The sequence below is a fragment of the Manis javanica genome, chromosome 15 (genome assembly GCF_040802235.1).
Source record: "Manis javanica isolate MJ-LG chromosome 15, MJ_LKY, whole genome shotgun sequence".
NCBI lineage: Eukaryota > Metazoa > Chordata > Mammalia > Pholidota > Manidae > Manis > Manis javanica.
The window spans coordinates 88,546,297-88,567,605 of NC_133170.1; the positions used below are offsets into that span (position 1 = coordinate 88,546,297).

Below are 21,309 nucleotides of genomic sequence, written 5' to 3' on the forward strand. Positions count from 1 at the left end.
GCAGAGTGTGGCCCTGCGTGGTCCTCGGGAAAGACTCAGTGAGCTTGAGAAAGTACGCAGAGGCCCGAGGCTCTTCCACCTGGACGTACAGGGGCTGGGGGCGAGGGGGAGGTGGTCTGGGGGGGCAGAAGGCCCGGGCACAGGCACTGGTGTGCAGTCCCTGGATGGTGGCCCTGGAGCTGGCCGGCGGCGAACTGCCTCTCCACCAAGCCTAAAGATATGCAACTTTGGGCTCCTCTTCAACTTAAAACAGACCATTTGAGAACAAAACAAGGAAGACCTTTTCATACAATGTCTCACGATGAATAAATCCTGTGAGGCTGGGCTGGGAAGAGGGGAGAGCGTTCATGGGCAGGGGGTGGACCGTCCCGGACACCGAGGGGAGCCGTGCACACCCACCTCCTGCACGCCGACTGCCGGGCGCTGAGCTGCGCATTCACCAGCGACCCTGGGTGCGGCTGCACGTGTTACCCTCTCCTAGAGATGAGGCTCGGGGGGTGCCCCCGCCCAGCATCATCAAGCCAGTGGGTTAAAGACCAGGTGGCTGGGCCCCAATCTACTCTGTCACCAGCTTTCTCTGACCCTTACAGGGATACTGGGCTTTCCCCCCTTATTTTTCTTAAGTTAAGGCCTTAGAGGGTGTTTTTGGAGCATCCACTGGAGATTGTGTTTAAGATCAAGGTGGAGAGCGGCAGGCGAAGGTCAAGCCCGAGTCCTTATCCTGGGTCGGAGGTTCTAACTTTGGCAGCACATCGGAATCACCAGGCTCTATCGGCGGGGAATCCAGTCAGGGTTTCTGGGGCGGGACCCAGGCGGCAGGAATTGTCGTAAGCGCTGTGCGTGGAATGCCTGTCCTAGAGAGATGGCCTCTGCCTCCATGAAGGGGTTAGGCTGACACTATTTATTAATGGCATTCAAGGTGGAAATGTAGTAACTGGGGACGTGTGACTGTCCTTTGAGGGGACCCCTGCTGCTGTTCCAGCAGCTGCGTCCTGGGTGGCTCTGCAATTATTTAAACAAGTGAAAAAATATAAACGAAACCCAAGAATTGATACTAATCAGAAAAAAACGTCTTAAGCAAAAGCATTAAAAGATAATTTTTGTTAAGTAATGAACACTCGTAAAACAGCAATGAAATGGTATTAAAATGTCTGTGATTACTTATTTCTCAGCATTCGTCTGATAACTCAAGCAGCATGAAGCCATAGTTGCACTTTAAAAAAAGACAAGAAAATAGCTATTCATTTAGTCAACAGAAGGTTCATTTCCTTATTAAGATCGCTAGTGTCATTGCTTTTCACCAAGGCAGGTGTCAACACAGGCGTCTTCGTGCTGAGGTGGTGTCTCGGCTCCTGCCTGGGGTCCCAGGAGCAAGCCCTGGGGTCCTTCTGGGAGGGGCCTCAGGAGGGGCTGTGCGGCCCCGCCCCTCCGCCTGGGTCACCACCGAGGCCGGAGACTGCATGTTGGTGCGCGGTGGCTGCTGGGTTTGGGCACGTTCTGGAGGCCTGGTGTTCTGAGGCTGGGGCCGTGTGCAGGGAATGATCGCTGGGCCTGGGGACAGACGCCACATGTGCGGGCGTTGCATTCTCAGGGCTGGACCCGTCTGCTGGGGGTCCTGCTGGGAGCGGTGTGGTCTCTCTCCCTGCTGGCCCTGTTCTTCCTGCAAGGAGGGCGTGTGGCCTGGGGGAATGCCAGGGGGGCCAAGCAGGGCCACAGACAGAAGAGGGTCCTGTCCCCTGTCCTCTGCCTATTGCACTGTATTCCATAGAAAATAAACACGTTTTTACTGTCTGTGTATTGCTATGCTATGGCATTCCAGGGACCGGCAGGCTGCAGAGAGGGCCACCCTGTCACGGACCCAGCAGAATTCATCCAGGGGCAGCCTGTTGGTCATGATCTCTGGGGCTCCCCTCTGGAGGCGTTAGCAGTGCCCCTCTGTCTCATGCTTACACAGTGCTGTGAACATGAAATTAAAAGGAAAAGACAAAAGAAGAGATGGGTAGAAAATCCCAGGGCTTTCTGGAGTTGTTTGGCAATAATTCATGCTGTGTAGCACACACAGGCATGCGCGCCTGTGCGTCCACCCCCGCCAGCCCTGCCGTTCTCTGCACCTGCACGCGACGGGCCCAGGAAGCTCACAGGTGGTTGTTCTTGGAGAGGTAGGCGACGAGGGCCACGGCCACACCCACGTAGATGCCGGTTCCGATCGTGATGGACAGCACGGCCAGGAACAGGGCCCGCCGGGAGCTGGTGCTGGCCTGGTGGAAGTCCCCTTTGGCCACTGCTTTGTTCGTCTGCAGGGTCGGAGGGGAAGGAGGCAGAGGAAAGAGGGAGTCACCACGCGCCGGTCAGAGCAGATGACGCGAGAGCTGGGCACCCCTCCAGTGCCCTTCCAACCTTGTCTTAACTGCTTCCGGAGGGGGACGCCCAGGGGCTGGTGTGCTGCTCTGCGACGGCACAGAGCTCTAGCTGGCAAGCAGGGGCCGGGGCTGCTGCTTGTCACCCTGCAAGGCAGTCAAAGCTCAAAGGCCCCGGGACACCCCTGTCAGCAGTGGCCCAGCTCGGTGCCACCAGTGTGGGGCCTGAGGTCTGGGGCACCAGGACTTGAGGGATGGGATAGATATTTCACCTCCAGTGCCCCTATTTCTACCCCCAAATGGCATTTTCTTATATTTGAGTATCACAGTTAAACAGAATACGTTCACGCTTACCTTATTTAATCTTTACAACATGGTAGGGGTGTGGGGAAGGAACTTAAGAGTTCTTGCTCCCCAGAGAGGGAACTGTGGCGTGAGATCATTCAATTGACTGCAGGATACTTGAGATTTCACCCTTTGGGGGGTCTGTGGGGCCAGGCACTCCTCCTTCCTGTGGGCATTACTCAAACTGAAAAGGGCCAGGCCCTCTGCGGTGGGCCACAGAGGGCCAGACGCACGCAGAGCCCTCCCGGCCCGGGGCTGGGGAGATCTGGGGAGATCTGGGGCTCTGGGTCAGGCCCAGGCGGGTTCCCGGCTGGCTTGGTGGCCCCCCTCTGTCTTCCCTGACTTCCGGATCTTGAAGGGCCATTCTTTTTGCCTTCCTCCAGTGTTTGGGCTTGTAAGTGAGCTTGGGCGCTCAGCATGGGCAATTCTTGATGAAGCAGAGCTTAGGGGTGCGGAGTGGGAAGCCTCCTAGGACGGTCATAATTAATCACGTCTTGATTAGCAGAAGCTCATTTTACCCGGCAGCACTCCAAATACCCGGAAGGCCTCCAGCATAACTCAGGGTAGTCGCCTGTCCCTGCCCAGCAGCCACCCCTCTGTCAGAACGGGTCCGCTGCTCTCTCTGCAGTGGGTGGGCACCAGCCGAGCGGCATCCCCCGCCTCTGCTGCAGGCCTGGAGCACACACAGATGGAGCCGGCCACGCGCGCCCGCCCCTGCCCCCCGAGCACAGGCCCTGCCGGGACTGCCTGTGTCCTGGCAGGGCCTGTCTCATCAGGCTTCACGTGGTTCAGCAGCGATGTGTAGCGGTCACCCTCCCAGCCCGACTGTAAACTCCCCGGGCAGGACCACTCCCCCCTTGTCCACGGGGCCTCCCCAGAGCCTGGGCCCCTGCCCTGGAGGATGGTCAGAGCTCAGGAGACTCTCCATGAATGACCAGTGAGTGGCTGTACAAGACCCTCTCCGTCCAAGTGCTCCCAGGTGGTCCTGGGCTCCTGGGGTCCTTGTGAGGAGGGCAGTGGTGCCGGGCAGCCTTGGCCCGAGCTCCAGCCGACCCCACAGACCCCTTCCCGCGGGCTCCGAGCACACCAAGCACCTGTGCCCCCATCCCCGGGAGCCGGAGTGTCTTTGGGACCCAAGCTGCCCCTCCACTCTCACAGACCAAGCTGGGGGCTTCGGCCGGCACTGCTGTGTGGTTCTAGGGCGGCAGTTCCCGGAGCCTCAGGAAGCATGTTGTGATAGGGACCCTATTGGCCAAGGTGTGTCAGAGACGCAACAGATGGAGCCTCGTCGGCACAGGGGCCACTCCTCGGCAGGCTGTTCAGCACCCACTTATCACAGAAGTCCCAGGGGGTAAGGATGCCGTTACCTTCCACAGACTGGGCGCCGTGGTCTGACAAGGGACCCCTGGCAGGCATCCATCAGAAAATGTTCCACCTGCTACAAACCAGCCTGCTCGTCCCTTTGAGGGGGTGTCACCGCCAAGAAATGCTTCCGGCCCGACAGTGTGCGGACAGAAGCCGCAGGCTCTCGCATGCGCTTCCCTGTGATGCAGGAAGAGAGGGGCTCTCGCCAGGGCCCGTGGGTCCAGGCACCCCTGGGCCAGGCCTTGCGCACGCGAGTTTTCGTGAGGAGAGCCCACCCTCTCACTGACTCCCAAAGCACCGCGTCTCCTGGGAGGGGCTTCTCTGCTGGAATGAGCGGATGCCCTTTGCTTGTCCTAATCGGGAAGCAGACTCGTCGACACCCTGGTCTGCCCATGCAGCTCATGGGGTGCAGGTGAGCATCTGCAGGCACGCCGAGCCTGTGGGTCTCGTGTGCCAGGAGCTTCGAAGTCCCGGTGCCCGGGCCAGACTCCTGGCCAGGTGCGTCAGACGCTCGGGGCTGGGCCTTGTGCCTTTTGAGCTCCCAGGTGATTCCAAGGAGCAGAAAAGGTGAGACCTGACTGGCCAACGGGCCTGGTGTGCCTAGGACTGAGGGGATTCCGGGGACTTGGCCCTTTGGTGTAAAATGGGGACGGTTCAGGCAAACTGGGATGAGACCCACTGCTCGGCAGGGAGGACGCCCAGGTCTGGCCACATGGGGTCCCGGCGACCTGTATCTTTGGGCAGAATTCTTTTCACATCGCAGTGGTGGGAGGGAAGGAGGTGGGCAAGGGACGTGCCCGCCCGAGGTGCACCTGGTGTCCAGGCCCGGCAGCGTGCGCCCTGAAGGCCTGTCTGACTGGTGTGCAAAGCCCAGCTTTGTCTCCCTCACGCGGCTGTGCGCTTCGTACTCGAGTGGCAAGCCACCCAGAGCAGGGACCTTTTGTTTTAGGTAGTGGGGTGCTGCCTCCAAACACAGTCCCCCGGACGGGTTCGTAGGAGCCCCTGGGGTTTATGGTTTGCTGGCATGCTCCTTCCTGATCGCTGCCTTTCTGATGGTGGCATCGGCTAACCCCCGTTTATGTGGTGGGGGCCCAGCCTCGATCCCGGTCTGTCCTGGGAAATGCCTTCTGCTGTGGGAGGTGAGGTGTGTTACCCGCCTCTTGCCCTTTGTTCTGAGACATTCAGATAATGTCTTTTAAGTGGCCCTGGGCTGTTAAGGGGCCCCTGGCCCCCCCAACCTGTCCGCGCCTCTCCCTCCTTCTGAATGCCACCCGCAGCCGGTCCTTCCCGGCAGGCCTGCTCACGGCCCCCTGCAGAGCCTGCCTGGCTCCCCCGTCCTGCGGCAGGTGCAGCTGGCTGACCCTGAGCCCTGAGCCTGCCCGTGCTCATCTCCCGCAGCCGGGTGGCCTGCCACTGAGCCCCTGCACCCCATCATGGGGTAGCAGGTGCTCCCAGTGAGGCTTCGCTCTGTGAGGCCTCAAATCAAATGCTCCACTAGCTTCAAAAGGGGAAGAAGGAGTGTCCCCATCTGGGCAGTGGGCCCGCAGGGCAGTGAGGTTGAAACGGGCTGCGGGAAGCCCTCAGCAGGATCTGGATAGCAGGCAGGTGGTCAGGGGGCATCTCTGCACTGCCTCCTGCCCTTTGCCTTCTAGACCCACGCCCCTTCTGCATCTCCCTGGGGGGAGTGTGTGTTCCTGCCACTGCACAGGGAGCTGTCGGTCCTGCTGGGAGCTGCACGCAGGTCCACTGGACACCAGCAATGGCCCCTGCGGACCCTCATAAGAAGTGATTCCTTTTCCCCAAAGGTCATCTACTAGAATGCTTCTAACAGGAATCACGACAGCCCCAGGCGGGGCACCAGCCAAGCCGCCCAGCAGCAGTGACAAGCATAAAAATGACAGTGTCCCCTAACGGTCAGGAAATAAACCTCAGAAACGGGACGTCGGCGGAAGTCTATCCACATAAAGATCAAAAGGGGCGCAAACCACCTGTTGGCAGAGAGGCAGGGGAGGGATGTGTTTGGGAAGGGTGCTACCAGAAGAAAGTGTAGCTAAAAAAACTTCTCTCGCACCCCAAGGTAATTTTAGAAATAATTCTACCCAAAATTAAATGAACAGATAAGAACTATTCATAAAGAATGAGAAAGTCATTTCCCGAAATGAGTGAAATCTGATATGATGACCAGAGAAGGAAAGAGAAAAGGGAAGAGGGCGCAGATTCGTGTAAACACGACGCACGGCTGTGGGGTGTCACTGCTTCCCCTGCACCCCGCTCTCTCCTCTTCCTACTCCAACTGCAGGGAAAGGCCCCTGGGGTCGGGGTCTCCACCCCGTGCTGCCCGCCCCAGGGCACTTGCAGCCCGGTGGTTCTCATGCCTGCCCAGCAGCGGGAAGGGCACTCGCTCCATGGACGAGGGACCCAGGGTGGCCAGCAGCCGCTCCCAGGGCAGCAGGCTCAGGGCAGAAGCATTTCCACGCACACGGGGCCCCTTGGGGCATCCCTGTGGCCGATGATCACAGGTCCTCCACAGGCCGATCAGGACGATATAAATCAGGAAACCTCCAGGGAAATACTTGTGACCCCGGCTCCTCGAGGGGGCAAGCCTGTCGGGCTCTGCAGAGCACCCGGAGGGCTGGGCCACCTAAGCGTGGGTGTGACAGAGGGCGCGGGACCCGCTGCCCCCCAGGGGTCCCGGAGAGCAGGGAGGGGAGCCTGCGGAGGGCCAGCGCAGCGGGGGGCGGGCAGCCGTGGGGCAGAGCTTGCCCGGCCGTGGGGTGGCCTTCGAGCTCTCGGGATGTGCCCAGCGTGACTGGAACTCAGTCCTATGCTCTGTGACCTTGATCGGTGTGACCGTGGACACCCAGAGGCGGCTGGGCCACCCTACTGACCAGTGGGAATCCAGGAGGAATCGGGGCAGGAGGTCCCACAGGAGGGAGAGTAAGGAGAGGGGCGCCCGGGGTGCACCAAGGGGGGTGAGACGCCTGAAGCGGAGGCTCGGGGTGTCAGCCGGGCTGCGCCCTGCAGGCGTCCAGGGAAGGAGGCGCCGCACACACCCGCTTTGGCGGATCTATGTGTGAATTTCCTTTAACCCCCATTCCGTCCAGTGCCGGAGGAGACATGGAGGTGTCTGGGGTGACCGGCGAGAAGGCAGCCCTGGAAATCTACAGATTACTTGGGGGGCCTTTGATGCCCACACCTCTGCTTCCTGGGGTCTCGGGGTCCTGGGGCCCCCACAGCGGGAGCTCCCACGGGAAGGGGCGCGGCCTCTGCCCCCCGCTGCCCCCCCTGCAGGTGAGCCCCTCTCCTCCAGATGACCCGAGATGGTCCCAGCATCCGGGCTCTGGTTCCTCCCAGGTGGCCGGGAGCCCCGGGCTGACGCCTCTCTTAGCTCTGGACTGAGTTTCCCACAAGCTCTCGTCAAAGCCTCCATTTTTTTGGCTGGAAAACACCCACTGCTGTTTGAGGCTCTGGAATGATCGTGATTTTCTGAGCGAGCTCCCTGCCGCTCTGTGTTCCTTATCGTCACCAGTTAAAGTCAGATGCTGCCATTCCATGTCGGCCTGACCCACTCGGTCTTCTTGCTGAGGGGCTGGATCCCAGCCCAGCGGCAGGGCCTTAGGAGAGGCCAGCACCAGACCCCAGCCTCTGACGCAGGTGACAGGCTCCTGGGACACGTGCAGCCTCCAGGGCCACCTCTCCAGATGCTTAGAGCTCTTTGGTGCTTCATAGCTCATGTTTCCTCCAGCACCAGTACCTGTCTGGCTGGATTACATTTCTTTGTATTATTGCAAAGGTTATTTCCATTATTTATTGCCGTCTACATTTCGATGCACCGGCAAGGTGCTCAGAACTGTACCTGGAGAAGAGAAGGCACAGGGTAATATTCTGAACGGGAACAAAGAGATAATTGAGAGATAAACCGCAAGGACACGGGTGACCTCACACTCAACCCAGCAGGGGTTCCCCCTTACGTTCCCCCTTAAAATTCTATTTTAAGTTATTCAAAAAATAGATCTGTTGTTGTTTAGGTCTAAATGGCAGAAGGAGCTCAGTTATGAGACAAGTGTACCCACTGTGTTTGGGTAAAAGCTGGCTCAGGCATGGCCCGCCCAGGTGCTGGCATGGGGTCTGGCCTTCGCAGAGCCGCCCACCTGTCCTTGGTCTGGACGCCACATTTGGGGGAGGCGGAATGTCAGAGGGTCCTTGGCACCAAGGTCACTTCTTCTGGGGGGGTCTCCTGTCACAGGGAACGCAAATGTAAGAGCATAAACATGCAGAGATGGAGGCTGGGTGCCCGGCTGTGGGGGATTCGGTGCTGCTGTCCTCGCCTGTTCTCCGGGTGAACTTAGAGAAGCTGCCAACCCCCCAGGCCGCTTCGCTCTGGACACCTTTCCCCCGCAGCCCAGCCGAGGCCCCACTCCTTCCCTCTCCCACATGCCAGGGAGCAGCCGCTGGCTTTGCCCACACACTGGGGTCCTCTTCCCTTGAGGGGGGTCGGGACTGAGACACAGCTCTTACACGGGGAGCCCTGGGGAGGCCGTGAGGCCTCCCCCGAGTCCTGCCACCTGGTGCCTGACTGCCCCCTCCCTGCCCAGGCAGGGCCACACCCCCAGAGCTCCTCTGTTCCCTCCAGCCAGGGCCACCCCCGCTGCTCCTGTCCTCTCCTGGGCGCCACAGCGCCCAGAATGCAGGGTGTTAGGGGGTAATAATAGCCATAAAAGGTGCTATGACTAAGTCACAATTAGGACAGAATCAAAGGGACTGAATATTGTCGCCCTCCCCATTTCTCAAATGTGAACAGCTGTAAAGGGCCATACATTTTGCTTTCCTGTGTCTTTCATTTTTCTTAAAAATTGTTTGTATATAAATATATACGTATGTGTATATATGTAGAAGAGAGACACACACATATATACCGTATATGTATTATACATACACCTACATACACACATGCATATGTCAAGCATAACATCTGTAGGGAACATGCACAACTCCTAAATGTACAGCTTGGGGAATTTTCAGAATGTGCACACACCCGTGGGGCCAGCATCAGAACCATGCCACCACCTGGAAACCTTCTCTGCCCCCTGGCTGTCACCGTCCCTGGCAGTAGTCACTGTCCTGACTTAAAACAGCTCATGTTAGCTTTGCCTGCCTTGACCCCCCTGCAGCAGATCCTCGGTACAGAAGCCAGCGTATGGCTTCCTTCACTCTGTGAGATTCGTCCCTGTTGTATGTAATTGTAGATCATTTATTCTCTAGGGTCCTTTGTGTGAATATAATGAGTATATTTGGCCGTTGTCCAGTGCACGGGCACTTGGGTATTTATTCTCCAGTTTCAGGCCATTATGAATAGGGCTGCCACGATCATTCTAGTACTCTTTTTTGAAGAGCATATATACTTATGTTTGTTGGTATGCAGCTACGAGTTGAGTTGTTGATAATAGAGTCACCCTATGGCTGGCACCATATGAAACACGGACAGGTAGCTTTTGCTACCTGCCTTTGTCCTTCGGTCTGTTCACATGTGTGTGGCACCTATGCTGTGTGTAGTGCATCCTCCGGGTGCTGCGCCCAGACACCCTCTTCAAGGCCAGAAGGACCCCACCCCCCAGATGCAGGAAGGACTGGCTGCTGACGGCTTACAGTGGCATCCCTCTGGGACGCTGCCTTCAGCCACAGGGAACTGCTGGGTTCACGGGTTCCCGCCAGGGCTGGCTGGTACGGAGGGGAGATTCTCCAGAGAGCTGCCTGTAGGGTTGCCTGGGGCCCTGGTGGCAACATGCGGTTTCCTATTGCATTCCAGGCCACAGTCTAGGTTATTCATGGGATCCAGTATATTTATATGTATATATGTAAAATAACGCTCGACTAAAATTGCTTTCAAAATATGTTTGAGAAGTTCTTTTCCATAGTAATGAAAGCATCCTATTTGTAGTGTGGGTCCCTATGCACCAGTTGGGTCCCCCTGTGACCTGGGAACAGTGAGGGCCCAGTGTTGGGGGTTGGTGGGGGGCAGCTGAATAGACTGGTGGTCTTCATGTGAATTGTTTCATGGATGTTAAAAACAGCAGCAGGAGCTAAGACATTTCAGGAGGGTTGGGAAATACTGCCAGTGGAACATTGAGATGCAGAAAGTCAAATCTCACCCAATTTTAAATAATGCCCCCCCCCGCCCCCATAAGTAGGTGTGCTTGGCACGCGGTGCATGGAGGTGACTTCTCCTCTTCTTCTAATGACCCAGGTGTCACTAGAGATGGCCCTCTTTTACTCTAGATGTAGAGAATTTGTGTTCTCTCTCTTTTTTCTTGGTTGGCTGGATTAGAGGTTTATTGATCTTATTGATCTTTTCATATTTTATTTATTTTCTTTACAAATCTTAAAAAAAAACCCTGACTTTTAATTTTGTTGATTTTTCTCTGTTGTCCTTGTTAGTTTTTCTTCTCTAATTTTAATTACTTCCCTCATTCTTTTTGCCTTTTTATTTCTCTAATTTCTGAAGGTGGAAGCTTAGGTAATCAATTTTAGATCTTCTTTTTTTTTTTTCTAATATATGCACTTAATGCTACAAATTTCCCTGTAAACACTGCTTTTACTACATCCCACAAATTTTAAAAATTTTATTCTCATTCTTTGTTTAGTTTGGAGTATTTTTTAATTTCCTTTGAGACTTCTTCTTTGACCCATGGGTTATTGAGAAGTGTGTATTTTTTAAAGTTCCAAATATCTGGGAAACCCCCAGATATCTTTGTTATTGGGTTCTATTTAATTCCCGTATAGTCTAGAATGTACTCTGTATTTTTTCTAGTCTTTAAAACAGTTTAATAAGGATTGTTTTGTGGCCTGAAATATGGTCTGCCTTGGTGACTGTCCCATGTGCAACCGAGGAGGATGCGTGCTGTGCTGGACGGAGTGGTCTTATCATGTCGGTCAAGCTGGCTGACGGTGTTTGGGCCGCCCACGTGTCCACTGATTTTCTCTCCTGGTGGGTCAAGTGCTGACAAGGGTGTCAGAGTTCTCAACTACGATTGGGTCTGTTTCTATCCACCTCACATTTTGACTCTCTGGCTAAGGGCATACACATTTAGGATTGTTCTATTTTTTTGGAGAGTTGACCCCTTTAAATTATGGGATGTACCTCTTTATCTGGGATAATCTCCCTCGTTTTGAAGTTGGCTTTGCCTGAAGTTGATGTAGGTCCTCCGCCTTTGTCTTGGTCTGTGTTAGCGTGGCAGGTTTATCCATCTTCACTTTTCATATCTACTTTTAATCTGTCTTGGTCTTTACATTTCAAGCAGATTTCTTTGAATCTAGACAGTATATAGTTTATACTGTAGATAGCATATACTTGGGTCTTATTTTTTTTAACCAGTCTGACAATCCCTGTTTTTAAACTGGTTTGTTTAGACCACTTACATATAAGTGATTATTAATATAATTGGATTAATATCTATCATCTTTGCATATTTGTTGCATTTATTGTTTTTCTCCCTCTTTTAAAATCAGCCCTCTCTGATTTTAACTGACCATTTTATATGATTCCATTCAATAGCCTCTATTGATGTACTTTCATACTTTTTTTAGAAAGTATATATACAGTGGTCGTCCAGGCTTTACAGTTTAAAGTCACATTTATTCCTTCTTTGACACTCTTTTTTTCTCATGTAGATCCAATTTTCTGACCTATGCCATTTTTCTACTACCTGAAGAACTGTAAAATTTCTTACTAGGGAAAAATAGAATTTCCTATGGCCAGGGTGCTCTCCTGACCCTGGACCACTTGGCGATGTAATCGCCCTACTGCTGGGCTGCTGCTCCCACACCCGCAGGCAATAAGCTATTACTGACTGAGTCACTATGTCAAGAGCTCTGCCCGCTGCTCTGGGCGGAGGCAGAGACAGAGGTGGATTTCGGACCTGCAGAATTCTGGGTGCGGACATGATCCTAGTGCCCGACCTACTGCTGGGAGAATAAAGCCCGCTATGAACATTCCTTTGTCATTTCTTGGTCTCACTAAACCCACAGTGAACTTGCCCAGGGCTGAAATCCTCAGGCAAGACCCAGATTCAGGTCTGCTGGCAATGAATCCATTCAGTTGCTTGCGTGAGACAGAATTCATTTATCCTTGACTTTTGGAGGTTATTCTCACTGGATACACAGTTTCAGTTTGGCAGCTTCTGTTTATCTGTTTTATTGTTTCAACACTTTACAGATTGCACCCAGTTACATCCTTAGCTGCATGAGTTCTGATGAGAAGCCCGCCACAGTTTTTATCACTGTTTCTCTGTATGTGTTTTATTTCCCTTTGGGCATCTTTAAGATTTTTCTCTTGGTTTTCAAATTTCTACAGCTGACATAGGATATATCTATGTTTCTGTTGTTATTTGTTCTTGGTTTCTATTCAGTTCGGCTCGGAGGGGTCTCCACTTTTGGAACAGCGTTTTGGTGTCTGTCACGAATACTGGAAAACTCCTCACCAGTATTTCTTCCGCAGCCCCTTCCTTTGTGTTCCAGTTGCAGGTCACAGCGTTTCGACGGCCCCACAACTCGTACACATTCTGTTCTTTTTCTCCCCCCACTTGTTCTTCTCTTCGTGCTTTAGTTTTAGGAAAATTTTTTGACCTATCTTCAAGGTCACCAGGTTTTTCTTCAGTGGTTTCAAATCGACCAAGAAAAACAGTCTTCATTTCTATTTTTGTTTCTCACTCCAAGCATTCCTTTTACCAGTTTTTAATCTCTCTGCGGACGTTACCCATATATTCTTGCATGTTGTCTGTCTGTTCCGTTAGAGACTTTGACATGCTGTTCACAGTTGTTTTAAATTCCCTGATAATTCCAACTAACATTGGAGTCAAATCTGAGTTTTTTTTCTTATGAGTTTTTTTCAAAGTCTTTTGCTTTGCCTTGTCAGCCTTTACTAGACTTCTGGCATGCCTTGCAATATCTTGCTGAAAGACATCTTGTGTAGGGCAGTAGATATGGAGGCCAGCAGGTCTGTAGTATGAGCGTCCATGTTAATTTGGCCAGAAGTGGGGCATATCGGATGTGGGCTGTAGCTCTGGGACCAAAAGCTTCAAAGTCCCCCAGCGTCCTTTGCCCCTTTTCTTCCCTATATCCTGCTTCTCCAGCAGAGCCTATGTCTTCCATCTCTCCCAGCTCAAACCCAAGGTCATGCTGCAGGCTTATTTAGCGGTGCTAGCGTGCTGGGGAGGAGGCTTTTCTGATCTTCTGGTAAGTCTCTCTCTCTGGAGTGCGCAGGGGGCCCGAGGTACGCTCCGCCAAGAAGGATGAACTTCGTAACTCTGTCTGTCCCTCCTCCAGGGCAGAGAAATTCCCCCCATCAAAAACATGCTAGAGACTGACCTGCATTGGGTATGAACACAGTGGAAGTAATGAGGTGTCAAGACACATCGACAACGAGGCTTGGGACCAAATAGCAGAAGAGTTATTTAAATATATGAATAAGCAGGGTGCTGACTTAGAAATTCAGTATTTCAGCAAATCTGAGATGACATATTTTGTACATGACCACTTAACAACAAGAGAATGTGCCAAATTGATGTTAACCATGTGCTAAGCCAAGCTCAAATTTTTGAAGCCCTTACAATGCAATAAATTATTTACTTAAGTGGTAAAAGTGAGTATGACAAGCTTTCCCGGCACTTTGCTTTTAGAATAACAAATGAGATGCATATTGAAGATTAACAAATGCCTTAAGCTTTTCTTGACACAGTTTCTCTCCCTTTCGTCTACATACACTGAGCATCAGGCTACAGATATTTGAAGGAATATGCCAACTTAGCTTATTTTAAAAATCATTTAAAATATTTAATGCTACTATTTAACTTTACCAACACAATAGAGTTTGCTTTGCTGACTGAAGATCTGCAAGATTCTCATCCCTTCATCTTCATCAGGCGATGTGTTTATCACTGTTATGGATGCCAGTGTGCATTTGTTTAGTGTAATAGCTTTTGAGTAAGGATGCTCTTTCCTTTTACTGTATATGATGTCAGAAACTGGAAGACATTTTAGGTGTGAGAAGTGCCATTAACTTGATATATTCTTTTTGAACATACTATTTAGGAAAGTTGTTCTGTTATTTTTCATTTTCCTACGGACCTAATCATATAAATATGTGTGTGTATGATTTTCTTTTGTGCCTAGAAACGCAGTTCTGGAAGATGATATTTTCCCAAAGTGGCTGCTGCGATCTACCTCCCCCCGTGTTCTTTTAGAACCTTGATGTCTGTGTCCTTTCCCGTGAGCCTGAACAGACCTGTACAGACGCCTCGACCAGCAGAGCCTCATGGAAGTGGCGCTCTGTGGTTCTGGAGGCTGGATCATCGCAAGCCCTGCGCCCTGCCTGGGGTGCTCGCCCTGGGAGCCCAGCCCCCGGCCACGAAGAGGCCCAGATCAGCCCAGGTGAGGAGACCATGGGTGGGCACTCCTGGGCACAGCCTGGCCGGAGCCCCCATCTGCAGCTGGCATGCGTCGCCCCACGTGGCGTGAGGACACCGCGGCGTTTCCTGCCCGGCTGTCAGTGTCCTCGGCCCTGAGTTTCCGCTGGGAAGCAGAGACAAAGCAAATCGCGCCTCCCGAACTCCCAGCCTACGGAGACCTTGAGTATAATGAAAAGGTAGTTTTTTTTGCCACTAGGCATAGGGTGTTTTGCAGAGATAACTGGCTTAGCATCCTAAATAAAGTTAGAGGTTTATCAGAAAACTGGGAGCAGCTGTTGGATATAAAACTGCATTTTCACCGCAGAACCGAGAAGATCACACAGACTGTGGGAATCCGTGGCGATTATGCAAAGTTCTCTGAGGCAGAAGAATTCACCTCTCTCTGTGAAAGTCTTGGGGCTTTTCTCTGTGGAGGCCAGTGGACTTCACCTCTTATGAGCTGGTCCCTCCTGAGTCCTTGTTCAGACTGTCAGGGCTTCGGCTTCCTCGGAGCAGACCCCAACCAGGCGCCGTGCCTCACGCACGGTCCGGACCCAGAGGGCTTAGTGTCCCCCCTCTCCTCTGCCCCTACGCTGTTCTCGGCTGGAAAACACTGAACTTGTGAGATTAGATGAGAAGCTAGGCTGGGTCACACCACGTTGGTCAGGGATCCAGCATGTTCTGGTCACTCTCCAGGGGTCATCTAGAGACAGAAGGGGGGATGGAAACCCCCTTTTATCCCGGGGCTCTGTGGTCTGAGAAGCTAATGAGAACACTGTCGCCAGTCAGAGCTACACTATCACATAGTGACAGCACTACATTTATCCGACTCATAACACTAGAAATAAATACAGCGCACGGGCAAGGCTCTCAAATAGTGCTGTGTGCACGCAGGTGTGCACGCAAGCCAAGGCATGCTCCCACCTGTGCCGCCTCACCTCCGGCTCCCGTGAGAACCGCCCGTGAGCAGGGGCACCCGGATGGCATGCGGAGGGGAGGCAGCGGGAGGCACCCTGGGCTCGCCGACCCTCCTCTCCGCTCTTCCTTTCTCTGTGGGTGCCCCCTGGAAACGTCAATACTCCTGCCCCCCTTACCCGCTGTGTGCAGCAAGCCAAACCACGAAGTGCCCTTTGGGGAATCAGTAATGAGGACACCCGGGACTTTGTGCTCCCCTGCTTCCAGTCCCGCCTTTGTTGCAGGGATAAACAGGCTGGCCCCTGCCCTGTTTCTCTTCTCTCCTCCCAGTACCGAGAAATGGATGGGAGTGTGACTAATGCTGCACAAATGACCTGCTGTTTCCCCTCCCCTGAGAACAGTGGCCTTCAAGGAGCAGATGCACTGTGACAGGGACAGTTGAGCGGGAGCTGCCCTGGGAGGGGGTGCCGTCCAGGCTGCTGCCCTGCGGGGGGCTGGCACAGACGCACTGCCCCCCCAGTCCAGACCCTTCTGACCCACCTGCAAGACGACTTGGGCCCCGTAAAGGCCAGTACAGCAGCGGGCTCCAGGACGCCTTCCAGGCTCAACACAGCCCCTTCCCAGAAAGCCGACCTTTGTGCGCTGAGAGTACATATGGTCTTGCCGACAGTAGCTCAATAAGGCTGGAGCGAAAAAGTGATGAACTTAGGACCACAGCCTCCACTGGACCCTTCGGTGGTCCTGAATGACAGGAGGCTGACCAAGGCCGTTTGGGGTGTGGACTGGCTCCCAGCCTCTCCCCAAGCCAAGCCTGCATCTGTTCATATGCGAGCCTGACTCTGGGGGACCAGACCAGGGTGTGTGTGTGTGTGTGTGTGTGTGTGTGTGTGGTGTGTGTGTGTGTGTGCTGTAATGTGTGTGTATGTGTGTGTGTGGTGTGTGTGTGTGTGGTGTGTGTGTGTGTGGTGTGTGTGTGTGTGTGTGTGTGTGGTATATGTGGTGTGTGTGTGGTGTGTGTGTGTGTGGTGTGTGTGTGGTGTGTGTGTGTGTGTGGTGTGTGTTTCTGTTTGTGTATGTGTGTGTGGTGTGTGTGTGGTGTGGTGTGTGTTGTGTGGTGTGTGTGGTGTGGTGTGTGTGTGCGCGAGTGTATGTGTGTGGTGTGGTGTGTGTGGTGTGGTGCATGTGTGTGTGCATGTGAATGTGTATGTCGTGTATGTGTGTGGTGTGTGTATATGTATGTATGTGTGGTGTGTGTGTCTATGTGTGCAAGTGCACACGCACGTGCCTGTTTCCCTGCTCCATATAACCTGACGCTTTTCTTTGCCTCAGGGGAGGACAGACGGACCCTGGGGACGCCCTGGTCGTTTGGCTCTCGGGGCTGGTAGTTGAAATGGAAAAAAACAACAAACAAAAAAACAAACAGCGAGGTGGAGGGCAAGGAGTGAGAGAAAAAAATGACACTCTTCCAGAAAGAAGAAAAGGTCACTGAGGCTATTTTCAGTGTGTGAAATACCCCATTAGCTTTATTATGTGGAGGACATTAGCATCATGCACGGCGGGGAAGGGACATTTTAACACAGAACATCTTTCTCCAGCTTCCAAAGACGAGAGGGGTGTACAGGTAATGGAACTGCTGTTGGGATAATGTCCCTTCTCCTCGGGGGCTGTGGGCTGGTGGAGGAACAGGCTGGCAGGAGCATAATTTGCTGGGTCAAAAATGACCCTGGAAAAAGAAGGAGAAACAGGCGGAGTCTAGAGCCGCCGGAGCCCAGGGATGTCACTGCAGGACCACCCTGGGGGGCGCCCCAGCACCACCCCGGGAGGCTCCCCTCTACCCCTCAGCAGCTCTACTGGGCGGCGAGCAGTGATGGAGCCCCCGTCTGCCGCCCTAGTAGGTGAACATATGATCCGAATGGCTTTCCCGGCCCAGTCCCCCCTGGTCCCACAAGGGGATGGGTCCCCCGGAGCGGAGGCGGTGTTGCGGGCCTGAACCCTCAGGAGGCCCGGGCGTCATCTCTGAGCGGCTCACTGGTGTGTCTCTGTCTCCGGGGATTTCTGCCTCTCTGCTTCCAAGAGCAGAGACACCTGCGAAGCATCCAGTAACGTTCATTGACAGCCTTTAGTGAATTCAAGTTATTTATCCTCGTTTGTTCCGCAGCCAACTGGGGCCAGAAGTCAAAGTTGGTGTGGCGTAGAGCGTGCTAGTCAGAGGGCCTCTGCCCGGCCTGTGCGTTGTGCCCTTGGCAGGCTCTCTGTGCGGTGCGGTCTTGCGGCCCCTCCCTGAGGTGCTGTGGGGCCCCACACACCAGCTCAAATGCTTTCTTCTGCTGGACCCTGACACCTGAGCCTGGGGTGGGGAGACTCCGCAGGACTGAGCATGCAGAAAGCCCCCCTCGCTGCTGGGGAGGCAGGCCAGAGGGATGAGGCAGGGCGGCTGGGACTTGCAAGGGGGGCCAGATCTGCTCCTTTCAAGGCGGAGCTGGGAGGGTGCAGGTGGAGGAGGCGAGCTCCAGGAATGGCCCAGGTGAAAGCTCAGAGCTGGTGAGACAGCTGGACGGGGAAGACAGGCCGCCGGACGAGGCTGCTGAGCGCCCCGCAGGCTCCGTCTCCTTCGGTGCCACGGGCTCCTTTGGGATCCGGGACCCATGGACCCTTTGCCAGAGTGGTGTTTTAAAATTGAAAGAATAAAATACAAAGGGTTACAATAGGAACCCAACATCCTGAAATAGAACTGTGGAAATATTAAGTCACAACTGTGATTATATGAGCACGCACATGGAATTACAAGAAGGGCCGGGCTTGGGTCTTCTAAGTGCCATGACCACAGCAGTATTCTGAGGTATCTTCGGCTGTCCTGTCTGTGGTCTGATGGTGACGTCACAGCCATGAGGTGTGATTCCACGCTCATAATGGGAAGAAATGGGAACTTTCAGATCGAGGTTGGTCCTAATCAGCACGATGGCTCTCTCATGGTCCTCCAAGCTCGGCAGTGTTCCAGATGATGTCCGTCAGCTTCTTAGGGGTCCAGGCACCTTCCCTCTGGGTGGGGTGGAGGGAGAGATAATCCCCTGTTCTCTGGGGTGAAGGACCCTCAGGCCTTGGGAGCAGCCTGCAGTCCAGGAGGAGGAAGATGGGGGGGACCTTGCTGACCCCTGCCGGGTGCCTGAACAGCAGTGTGGGCTAAGCTGAGGACCCGCGTCTCCTTTGCAAAGCTGTCTGTGAGTGAGGCCGCCCGAGAGGAACTGGGGTGCCCCGAGGATGGGGATGAGGCCTGCTGAACGTGGCTCCATGCGGAGGAGGAAGCGGGCACTGCTCTCAAGACCCCTGAGGTCCCCACTGAGGGGTCCAGTATTTCCAGAGGAGGGGCCTCTCCCACTGGGTAGGAGGCTGATTCAGGACACACGGCCGGGGCTGCAGAGAGGAACCTTGAGAGGGCAGAGCCTGAATCTGCATCACCACGAGGACTTTCAGGTGGGGCTGTAGCAGGCCTGGTTCTGGGAGTCCCTCTGCAGCACCCGGGCTGATGACCTTCCCCTGCACACTTCCGGTGGTGTCAGGGGAAGGAGCTTTGGCAAAGCATCACGTGGGAGGGGCAGGCAATCAGGATGCACAAAAAGCTGTGTGGACCGATTAAATGGCTGCTAAGATACTACCAAGGAAGCTGCCTCACCTACTTGAGATGCTAATTTAAGAATTTGATAAAACATGTACAAATCATTCATTTCAACTCTTAGCTTTCACTTCTTAAAGAAGCCCATAGCAAGAACTTGTTGGAAATATAAACTAGCTGACTGCTAGGTAACAGAAGTCCCTAAGGCTGCATAAAAAATATATAACCATTCTTTTCTTTTTTGACTTTTCCCCACATATGGTCCAAACTGTAAGGTATTGTTATGTCTGTTCATTTCTATCCAAAACATGCCCGTGATGGCAGGGAGGGCTTACGCCTTTGGGTTACAATAATTTATGCATAATAAGTATTCTAAACATATTCTGAGCACTTAAATAGGCGAAGCAGGCCTTCTCCTTGACAACAATTTGTCAATTAGTACTTTAATCATATTTACATCTTGTTTACACCCTGACAGCCTCCAGGAAGGACCGAGTCAGGGGTTGGCTCATTTCCCGCTTGGAAGCGACCCTTTCTCATTGCATTTTCCTGGTCCAATTTCTAAAGGTTTAATTGGATGTACTGCCTTGCTCCATCCAGAATCTTAAATTAGGGATTTTTAATTAGTTCCCCCCGACTGCCTCTGTCAAACAGTGAGAGTGGAAGGCTTTGGGAAAAGTGCTCTGTGCCCCAGACCCCCTGACAGATGCTGCCTCCTGCGTTAGTCTTTACACCACCCAGCCCACCGGCCAGCCGAGCAAACCAACACGCACGGAAGTGCATTTATGACGCTCCTTCACCAGGCCACAGAGCACACGGGAGCTGATCACCCTAATAATGCGTGCCAGGACTGGAGAGTGATGCACAGCCCACTCCCCCTATCACCCTTGATTGGCTCTGGGCAGCCTTCCTGTCCGGGAGCAGCCTCTCCATCCAGGACACCCCAAACCTTCACAAGCCCATCTTCTTTCCTCAGAAGCTAAGAACTCAGACTCCAAAGCTATTTACATCCTTGCCAGCGGGGAGTCATGGTTCAAACGGCAAATGTTCCCTCAGGTTCTTTCATGATACTTGGAGAAGAGCTGACCATCCAAGGAGCTGAAGGACAAGGTGGGCCTTGGGGTCCAGCAGTCAAAGGGCCTTGGAAGGATGTTCCGAGGTGACTCTGCCCCCTGAGCAGGAGTTCCCAGGCAATGACAGGAGGGTGGCGGAGGCTCCGAGGTGGGGGCGGGGCGTGGGGCAGGGCCCCGTGAGGGCTGAGACGTACCCCCAGCCTGGCAGGTTGAGGTCTTCGTGTACCATCCTGGTGGCCCCAGAAGCCTTCCAAGCAGGGGTCCCTGTGGGCACGTCTGTTGTAGGAAGCTGACTATGGGGCCTGCAATAAGTTGCAGGGGGTGTGGGGCATGCGGCTCTGTTCAGGGCGCTGCGGAACTGGAGCAGCTGTCCTGGAGTGAGGTGGCATGTCCCCCTGACTTTGCTGGGCATACGTACTGTTCCCATCCGGGCCGCACGCAGGCTGGATGGCTTTGTGAGCCTAGTCTGCTCTTGTCTGACCTTATCTAATGACCCCAGGAGGGTGAGTGCCTTGCCCAGCGCCACGGCTGGGAGTGGGTGTCACCGGATGGTCTCCATCCTTCCACCCCGAGCACCGGAACTCTCAGATGGGGATGCAGGCATCTTCTGGTGTGCTCTGCAGGGAGGCAGCTTGGCAAGTGCTGAAGCGTCTGCTCTGAGTCAGGTTTCAGCCCAGGCCTGTGTCCTGCACTCTCACCGTGTGGCCACCTGATTGTGCTGAGGCTCAGTTTCCTCCCTTGTAAAGCATCCCCCCCATGTCACCTGAGAATTGCGGGGGGACATGTGTAATAAAGCTCATGCAACTCCCAGCTGGTGCCTGGCACAGGTGAGCGCTCAGGAGATGGGCACCATCTATCACTGTCCCCAGGAGGCGCTGGAGGCGGTGCTCTGTCATTAGGGTGGACGCCAGGTAACCTGTCCTGTTCCCAAGTGGCTGCCAGTGATGTGTCTAGAACAGGGAACCTCCCAGACCCTCCATTCTCAACTGTTACAATCATCTGTTTGTCAATCACCATGAGCTGAAGCCCGTAATTCATACTTTTTGATGATGACAAACTATGATTTTAATTCCATGTTGGGAGCCGAGGGCAAATAGTTCTGAGTGAAGATATATTCAGAAACACATCTCAGGCTGGCTCCGCTCTCAGCCTCTCCCCCAGCTTTCGGAATCTGTTCAGCTCCTGGGCGTTAGCATCAGTCA

General features: G+C 53.7%; 1 protein-coding gene across 4 annotated transcripts in view; it reads right to left on the reverse strand.

Annotated features, from left to right (window-relative positions):
* Nucleotides 1-328: 328 nt before the first annotated feature.
* Nucleotides 329-21,309, reverse strand: part of SYNDIG1 (synapse differentiation inducing 1) — a 106,225-nt gene continuing 85,244 nt past the window's right edge. The window contains exons 4-5 of one of the 4 annotated variants that reach the window (XM_037001870.2): nucleotides 2,112-2,294; nucleotides 628-1,956 (exon numbers count right to left, since the gene is read on the reverse strand). In XM_037001870.2, the coding sequence (XP_036857765.2) occupies nucleotides 2,136-2,294 (159 nt within the window). In that variant the 3' untranslated portion in view covers nucleotides 628-1,956; nucleotides 2,112-2,135. Of the gene's footprint in view, nucleotides 2,295-21,309 lie in introns of all 4 variants that reach the window. The other 3 variants (XM_037001871.2, XM_037001869.2, XM_037001874.2) reach the window with 3 other exon arrangements.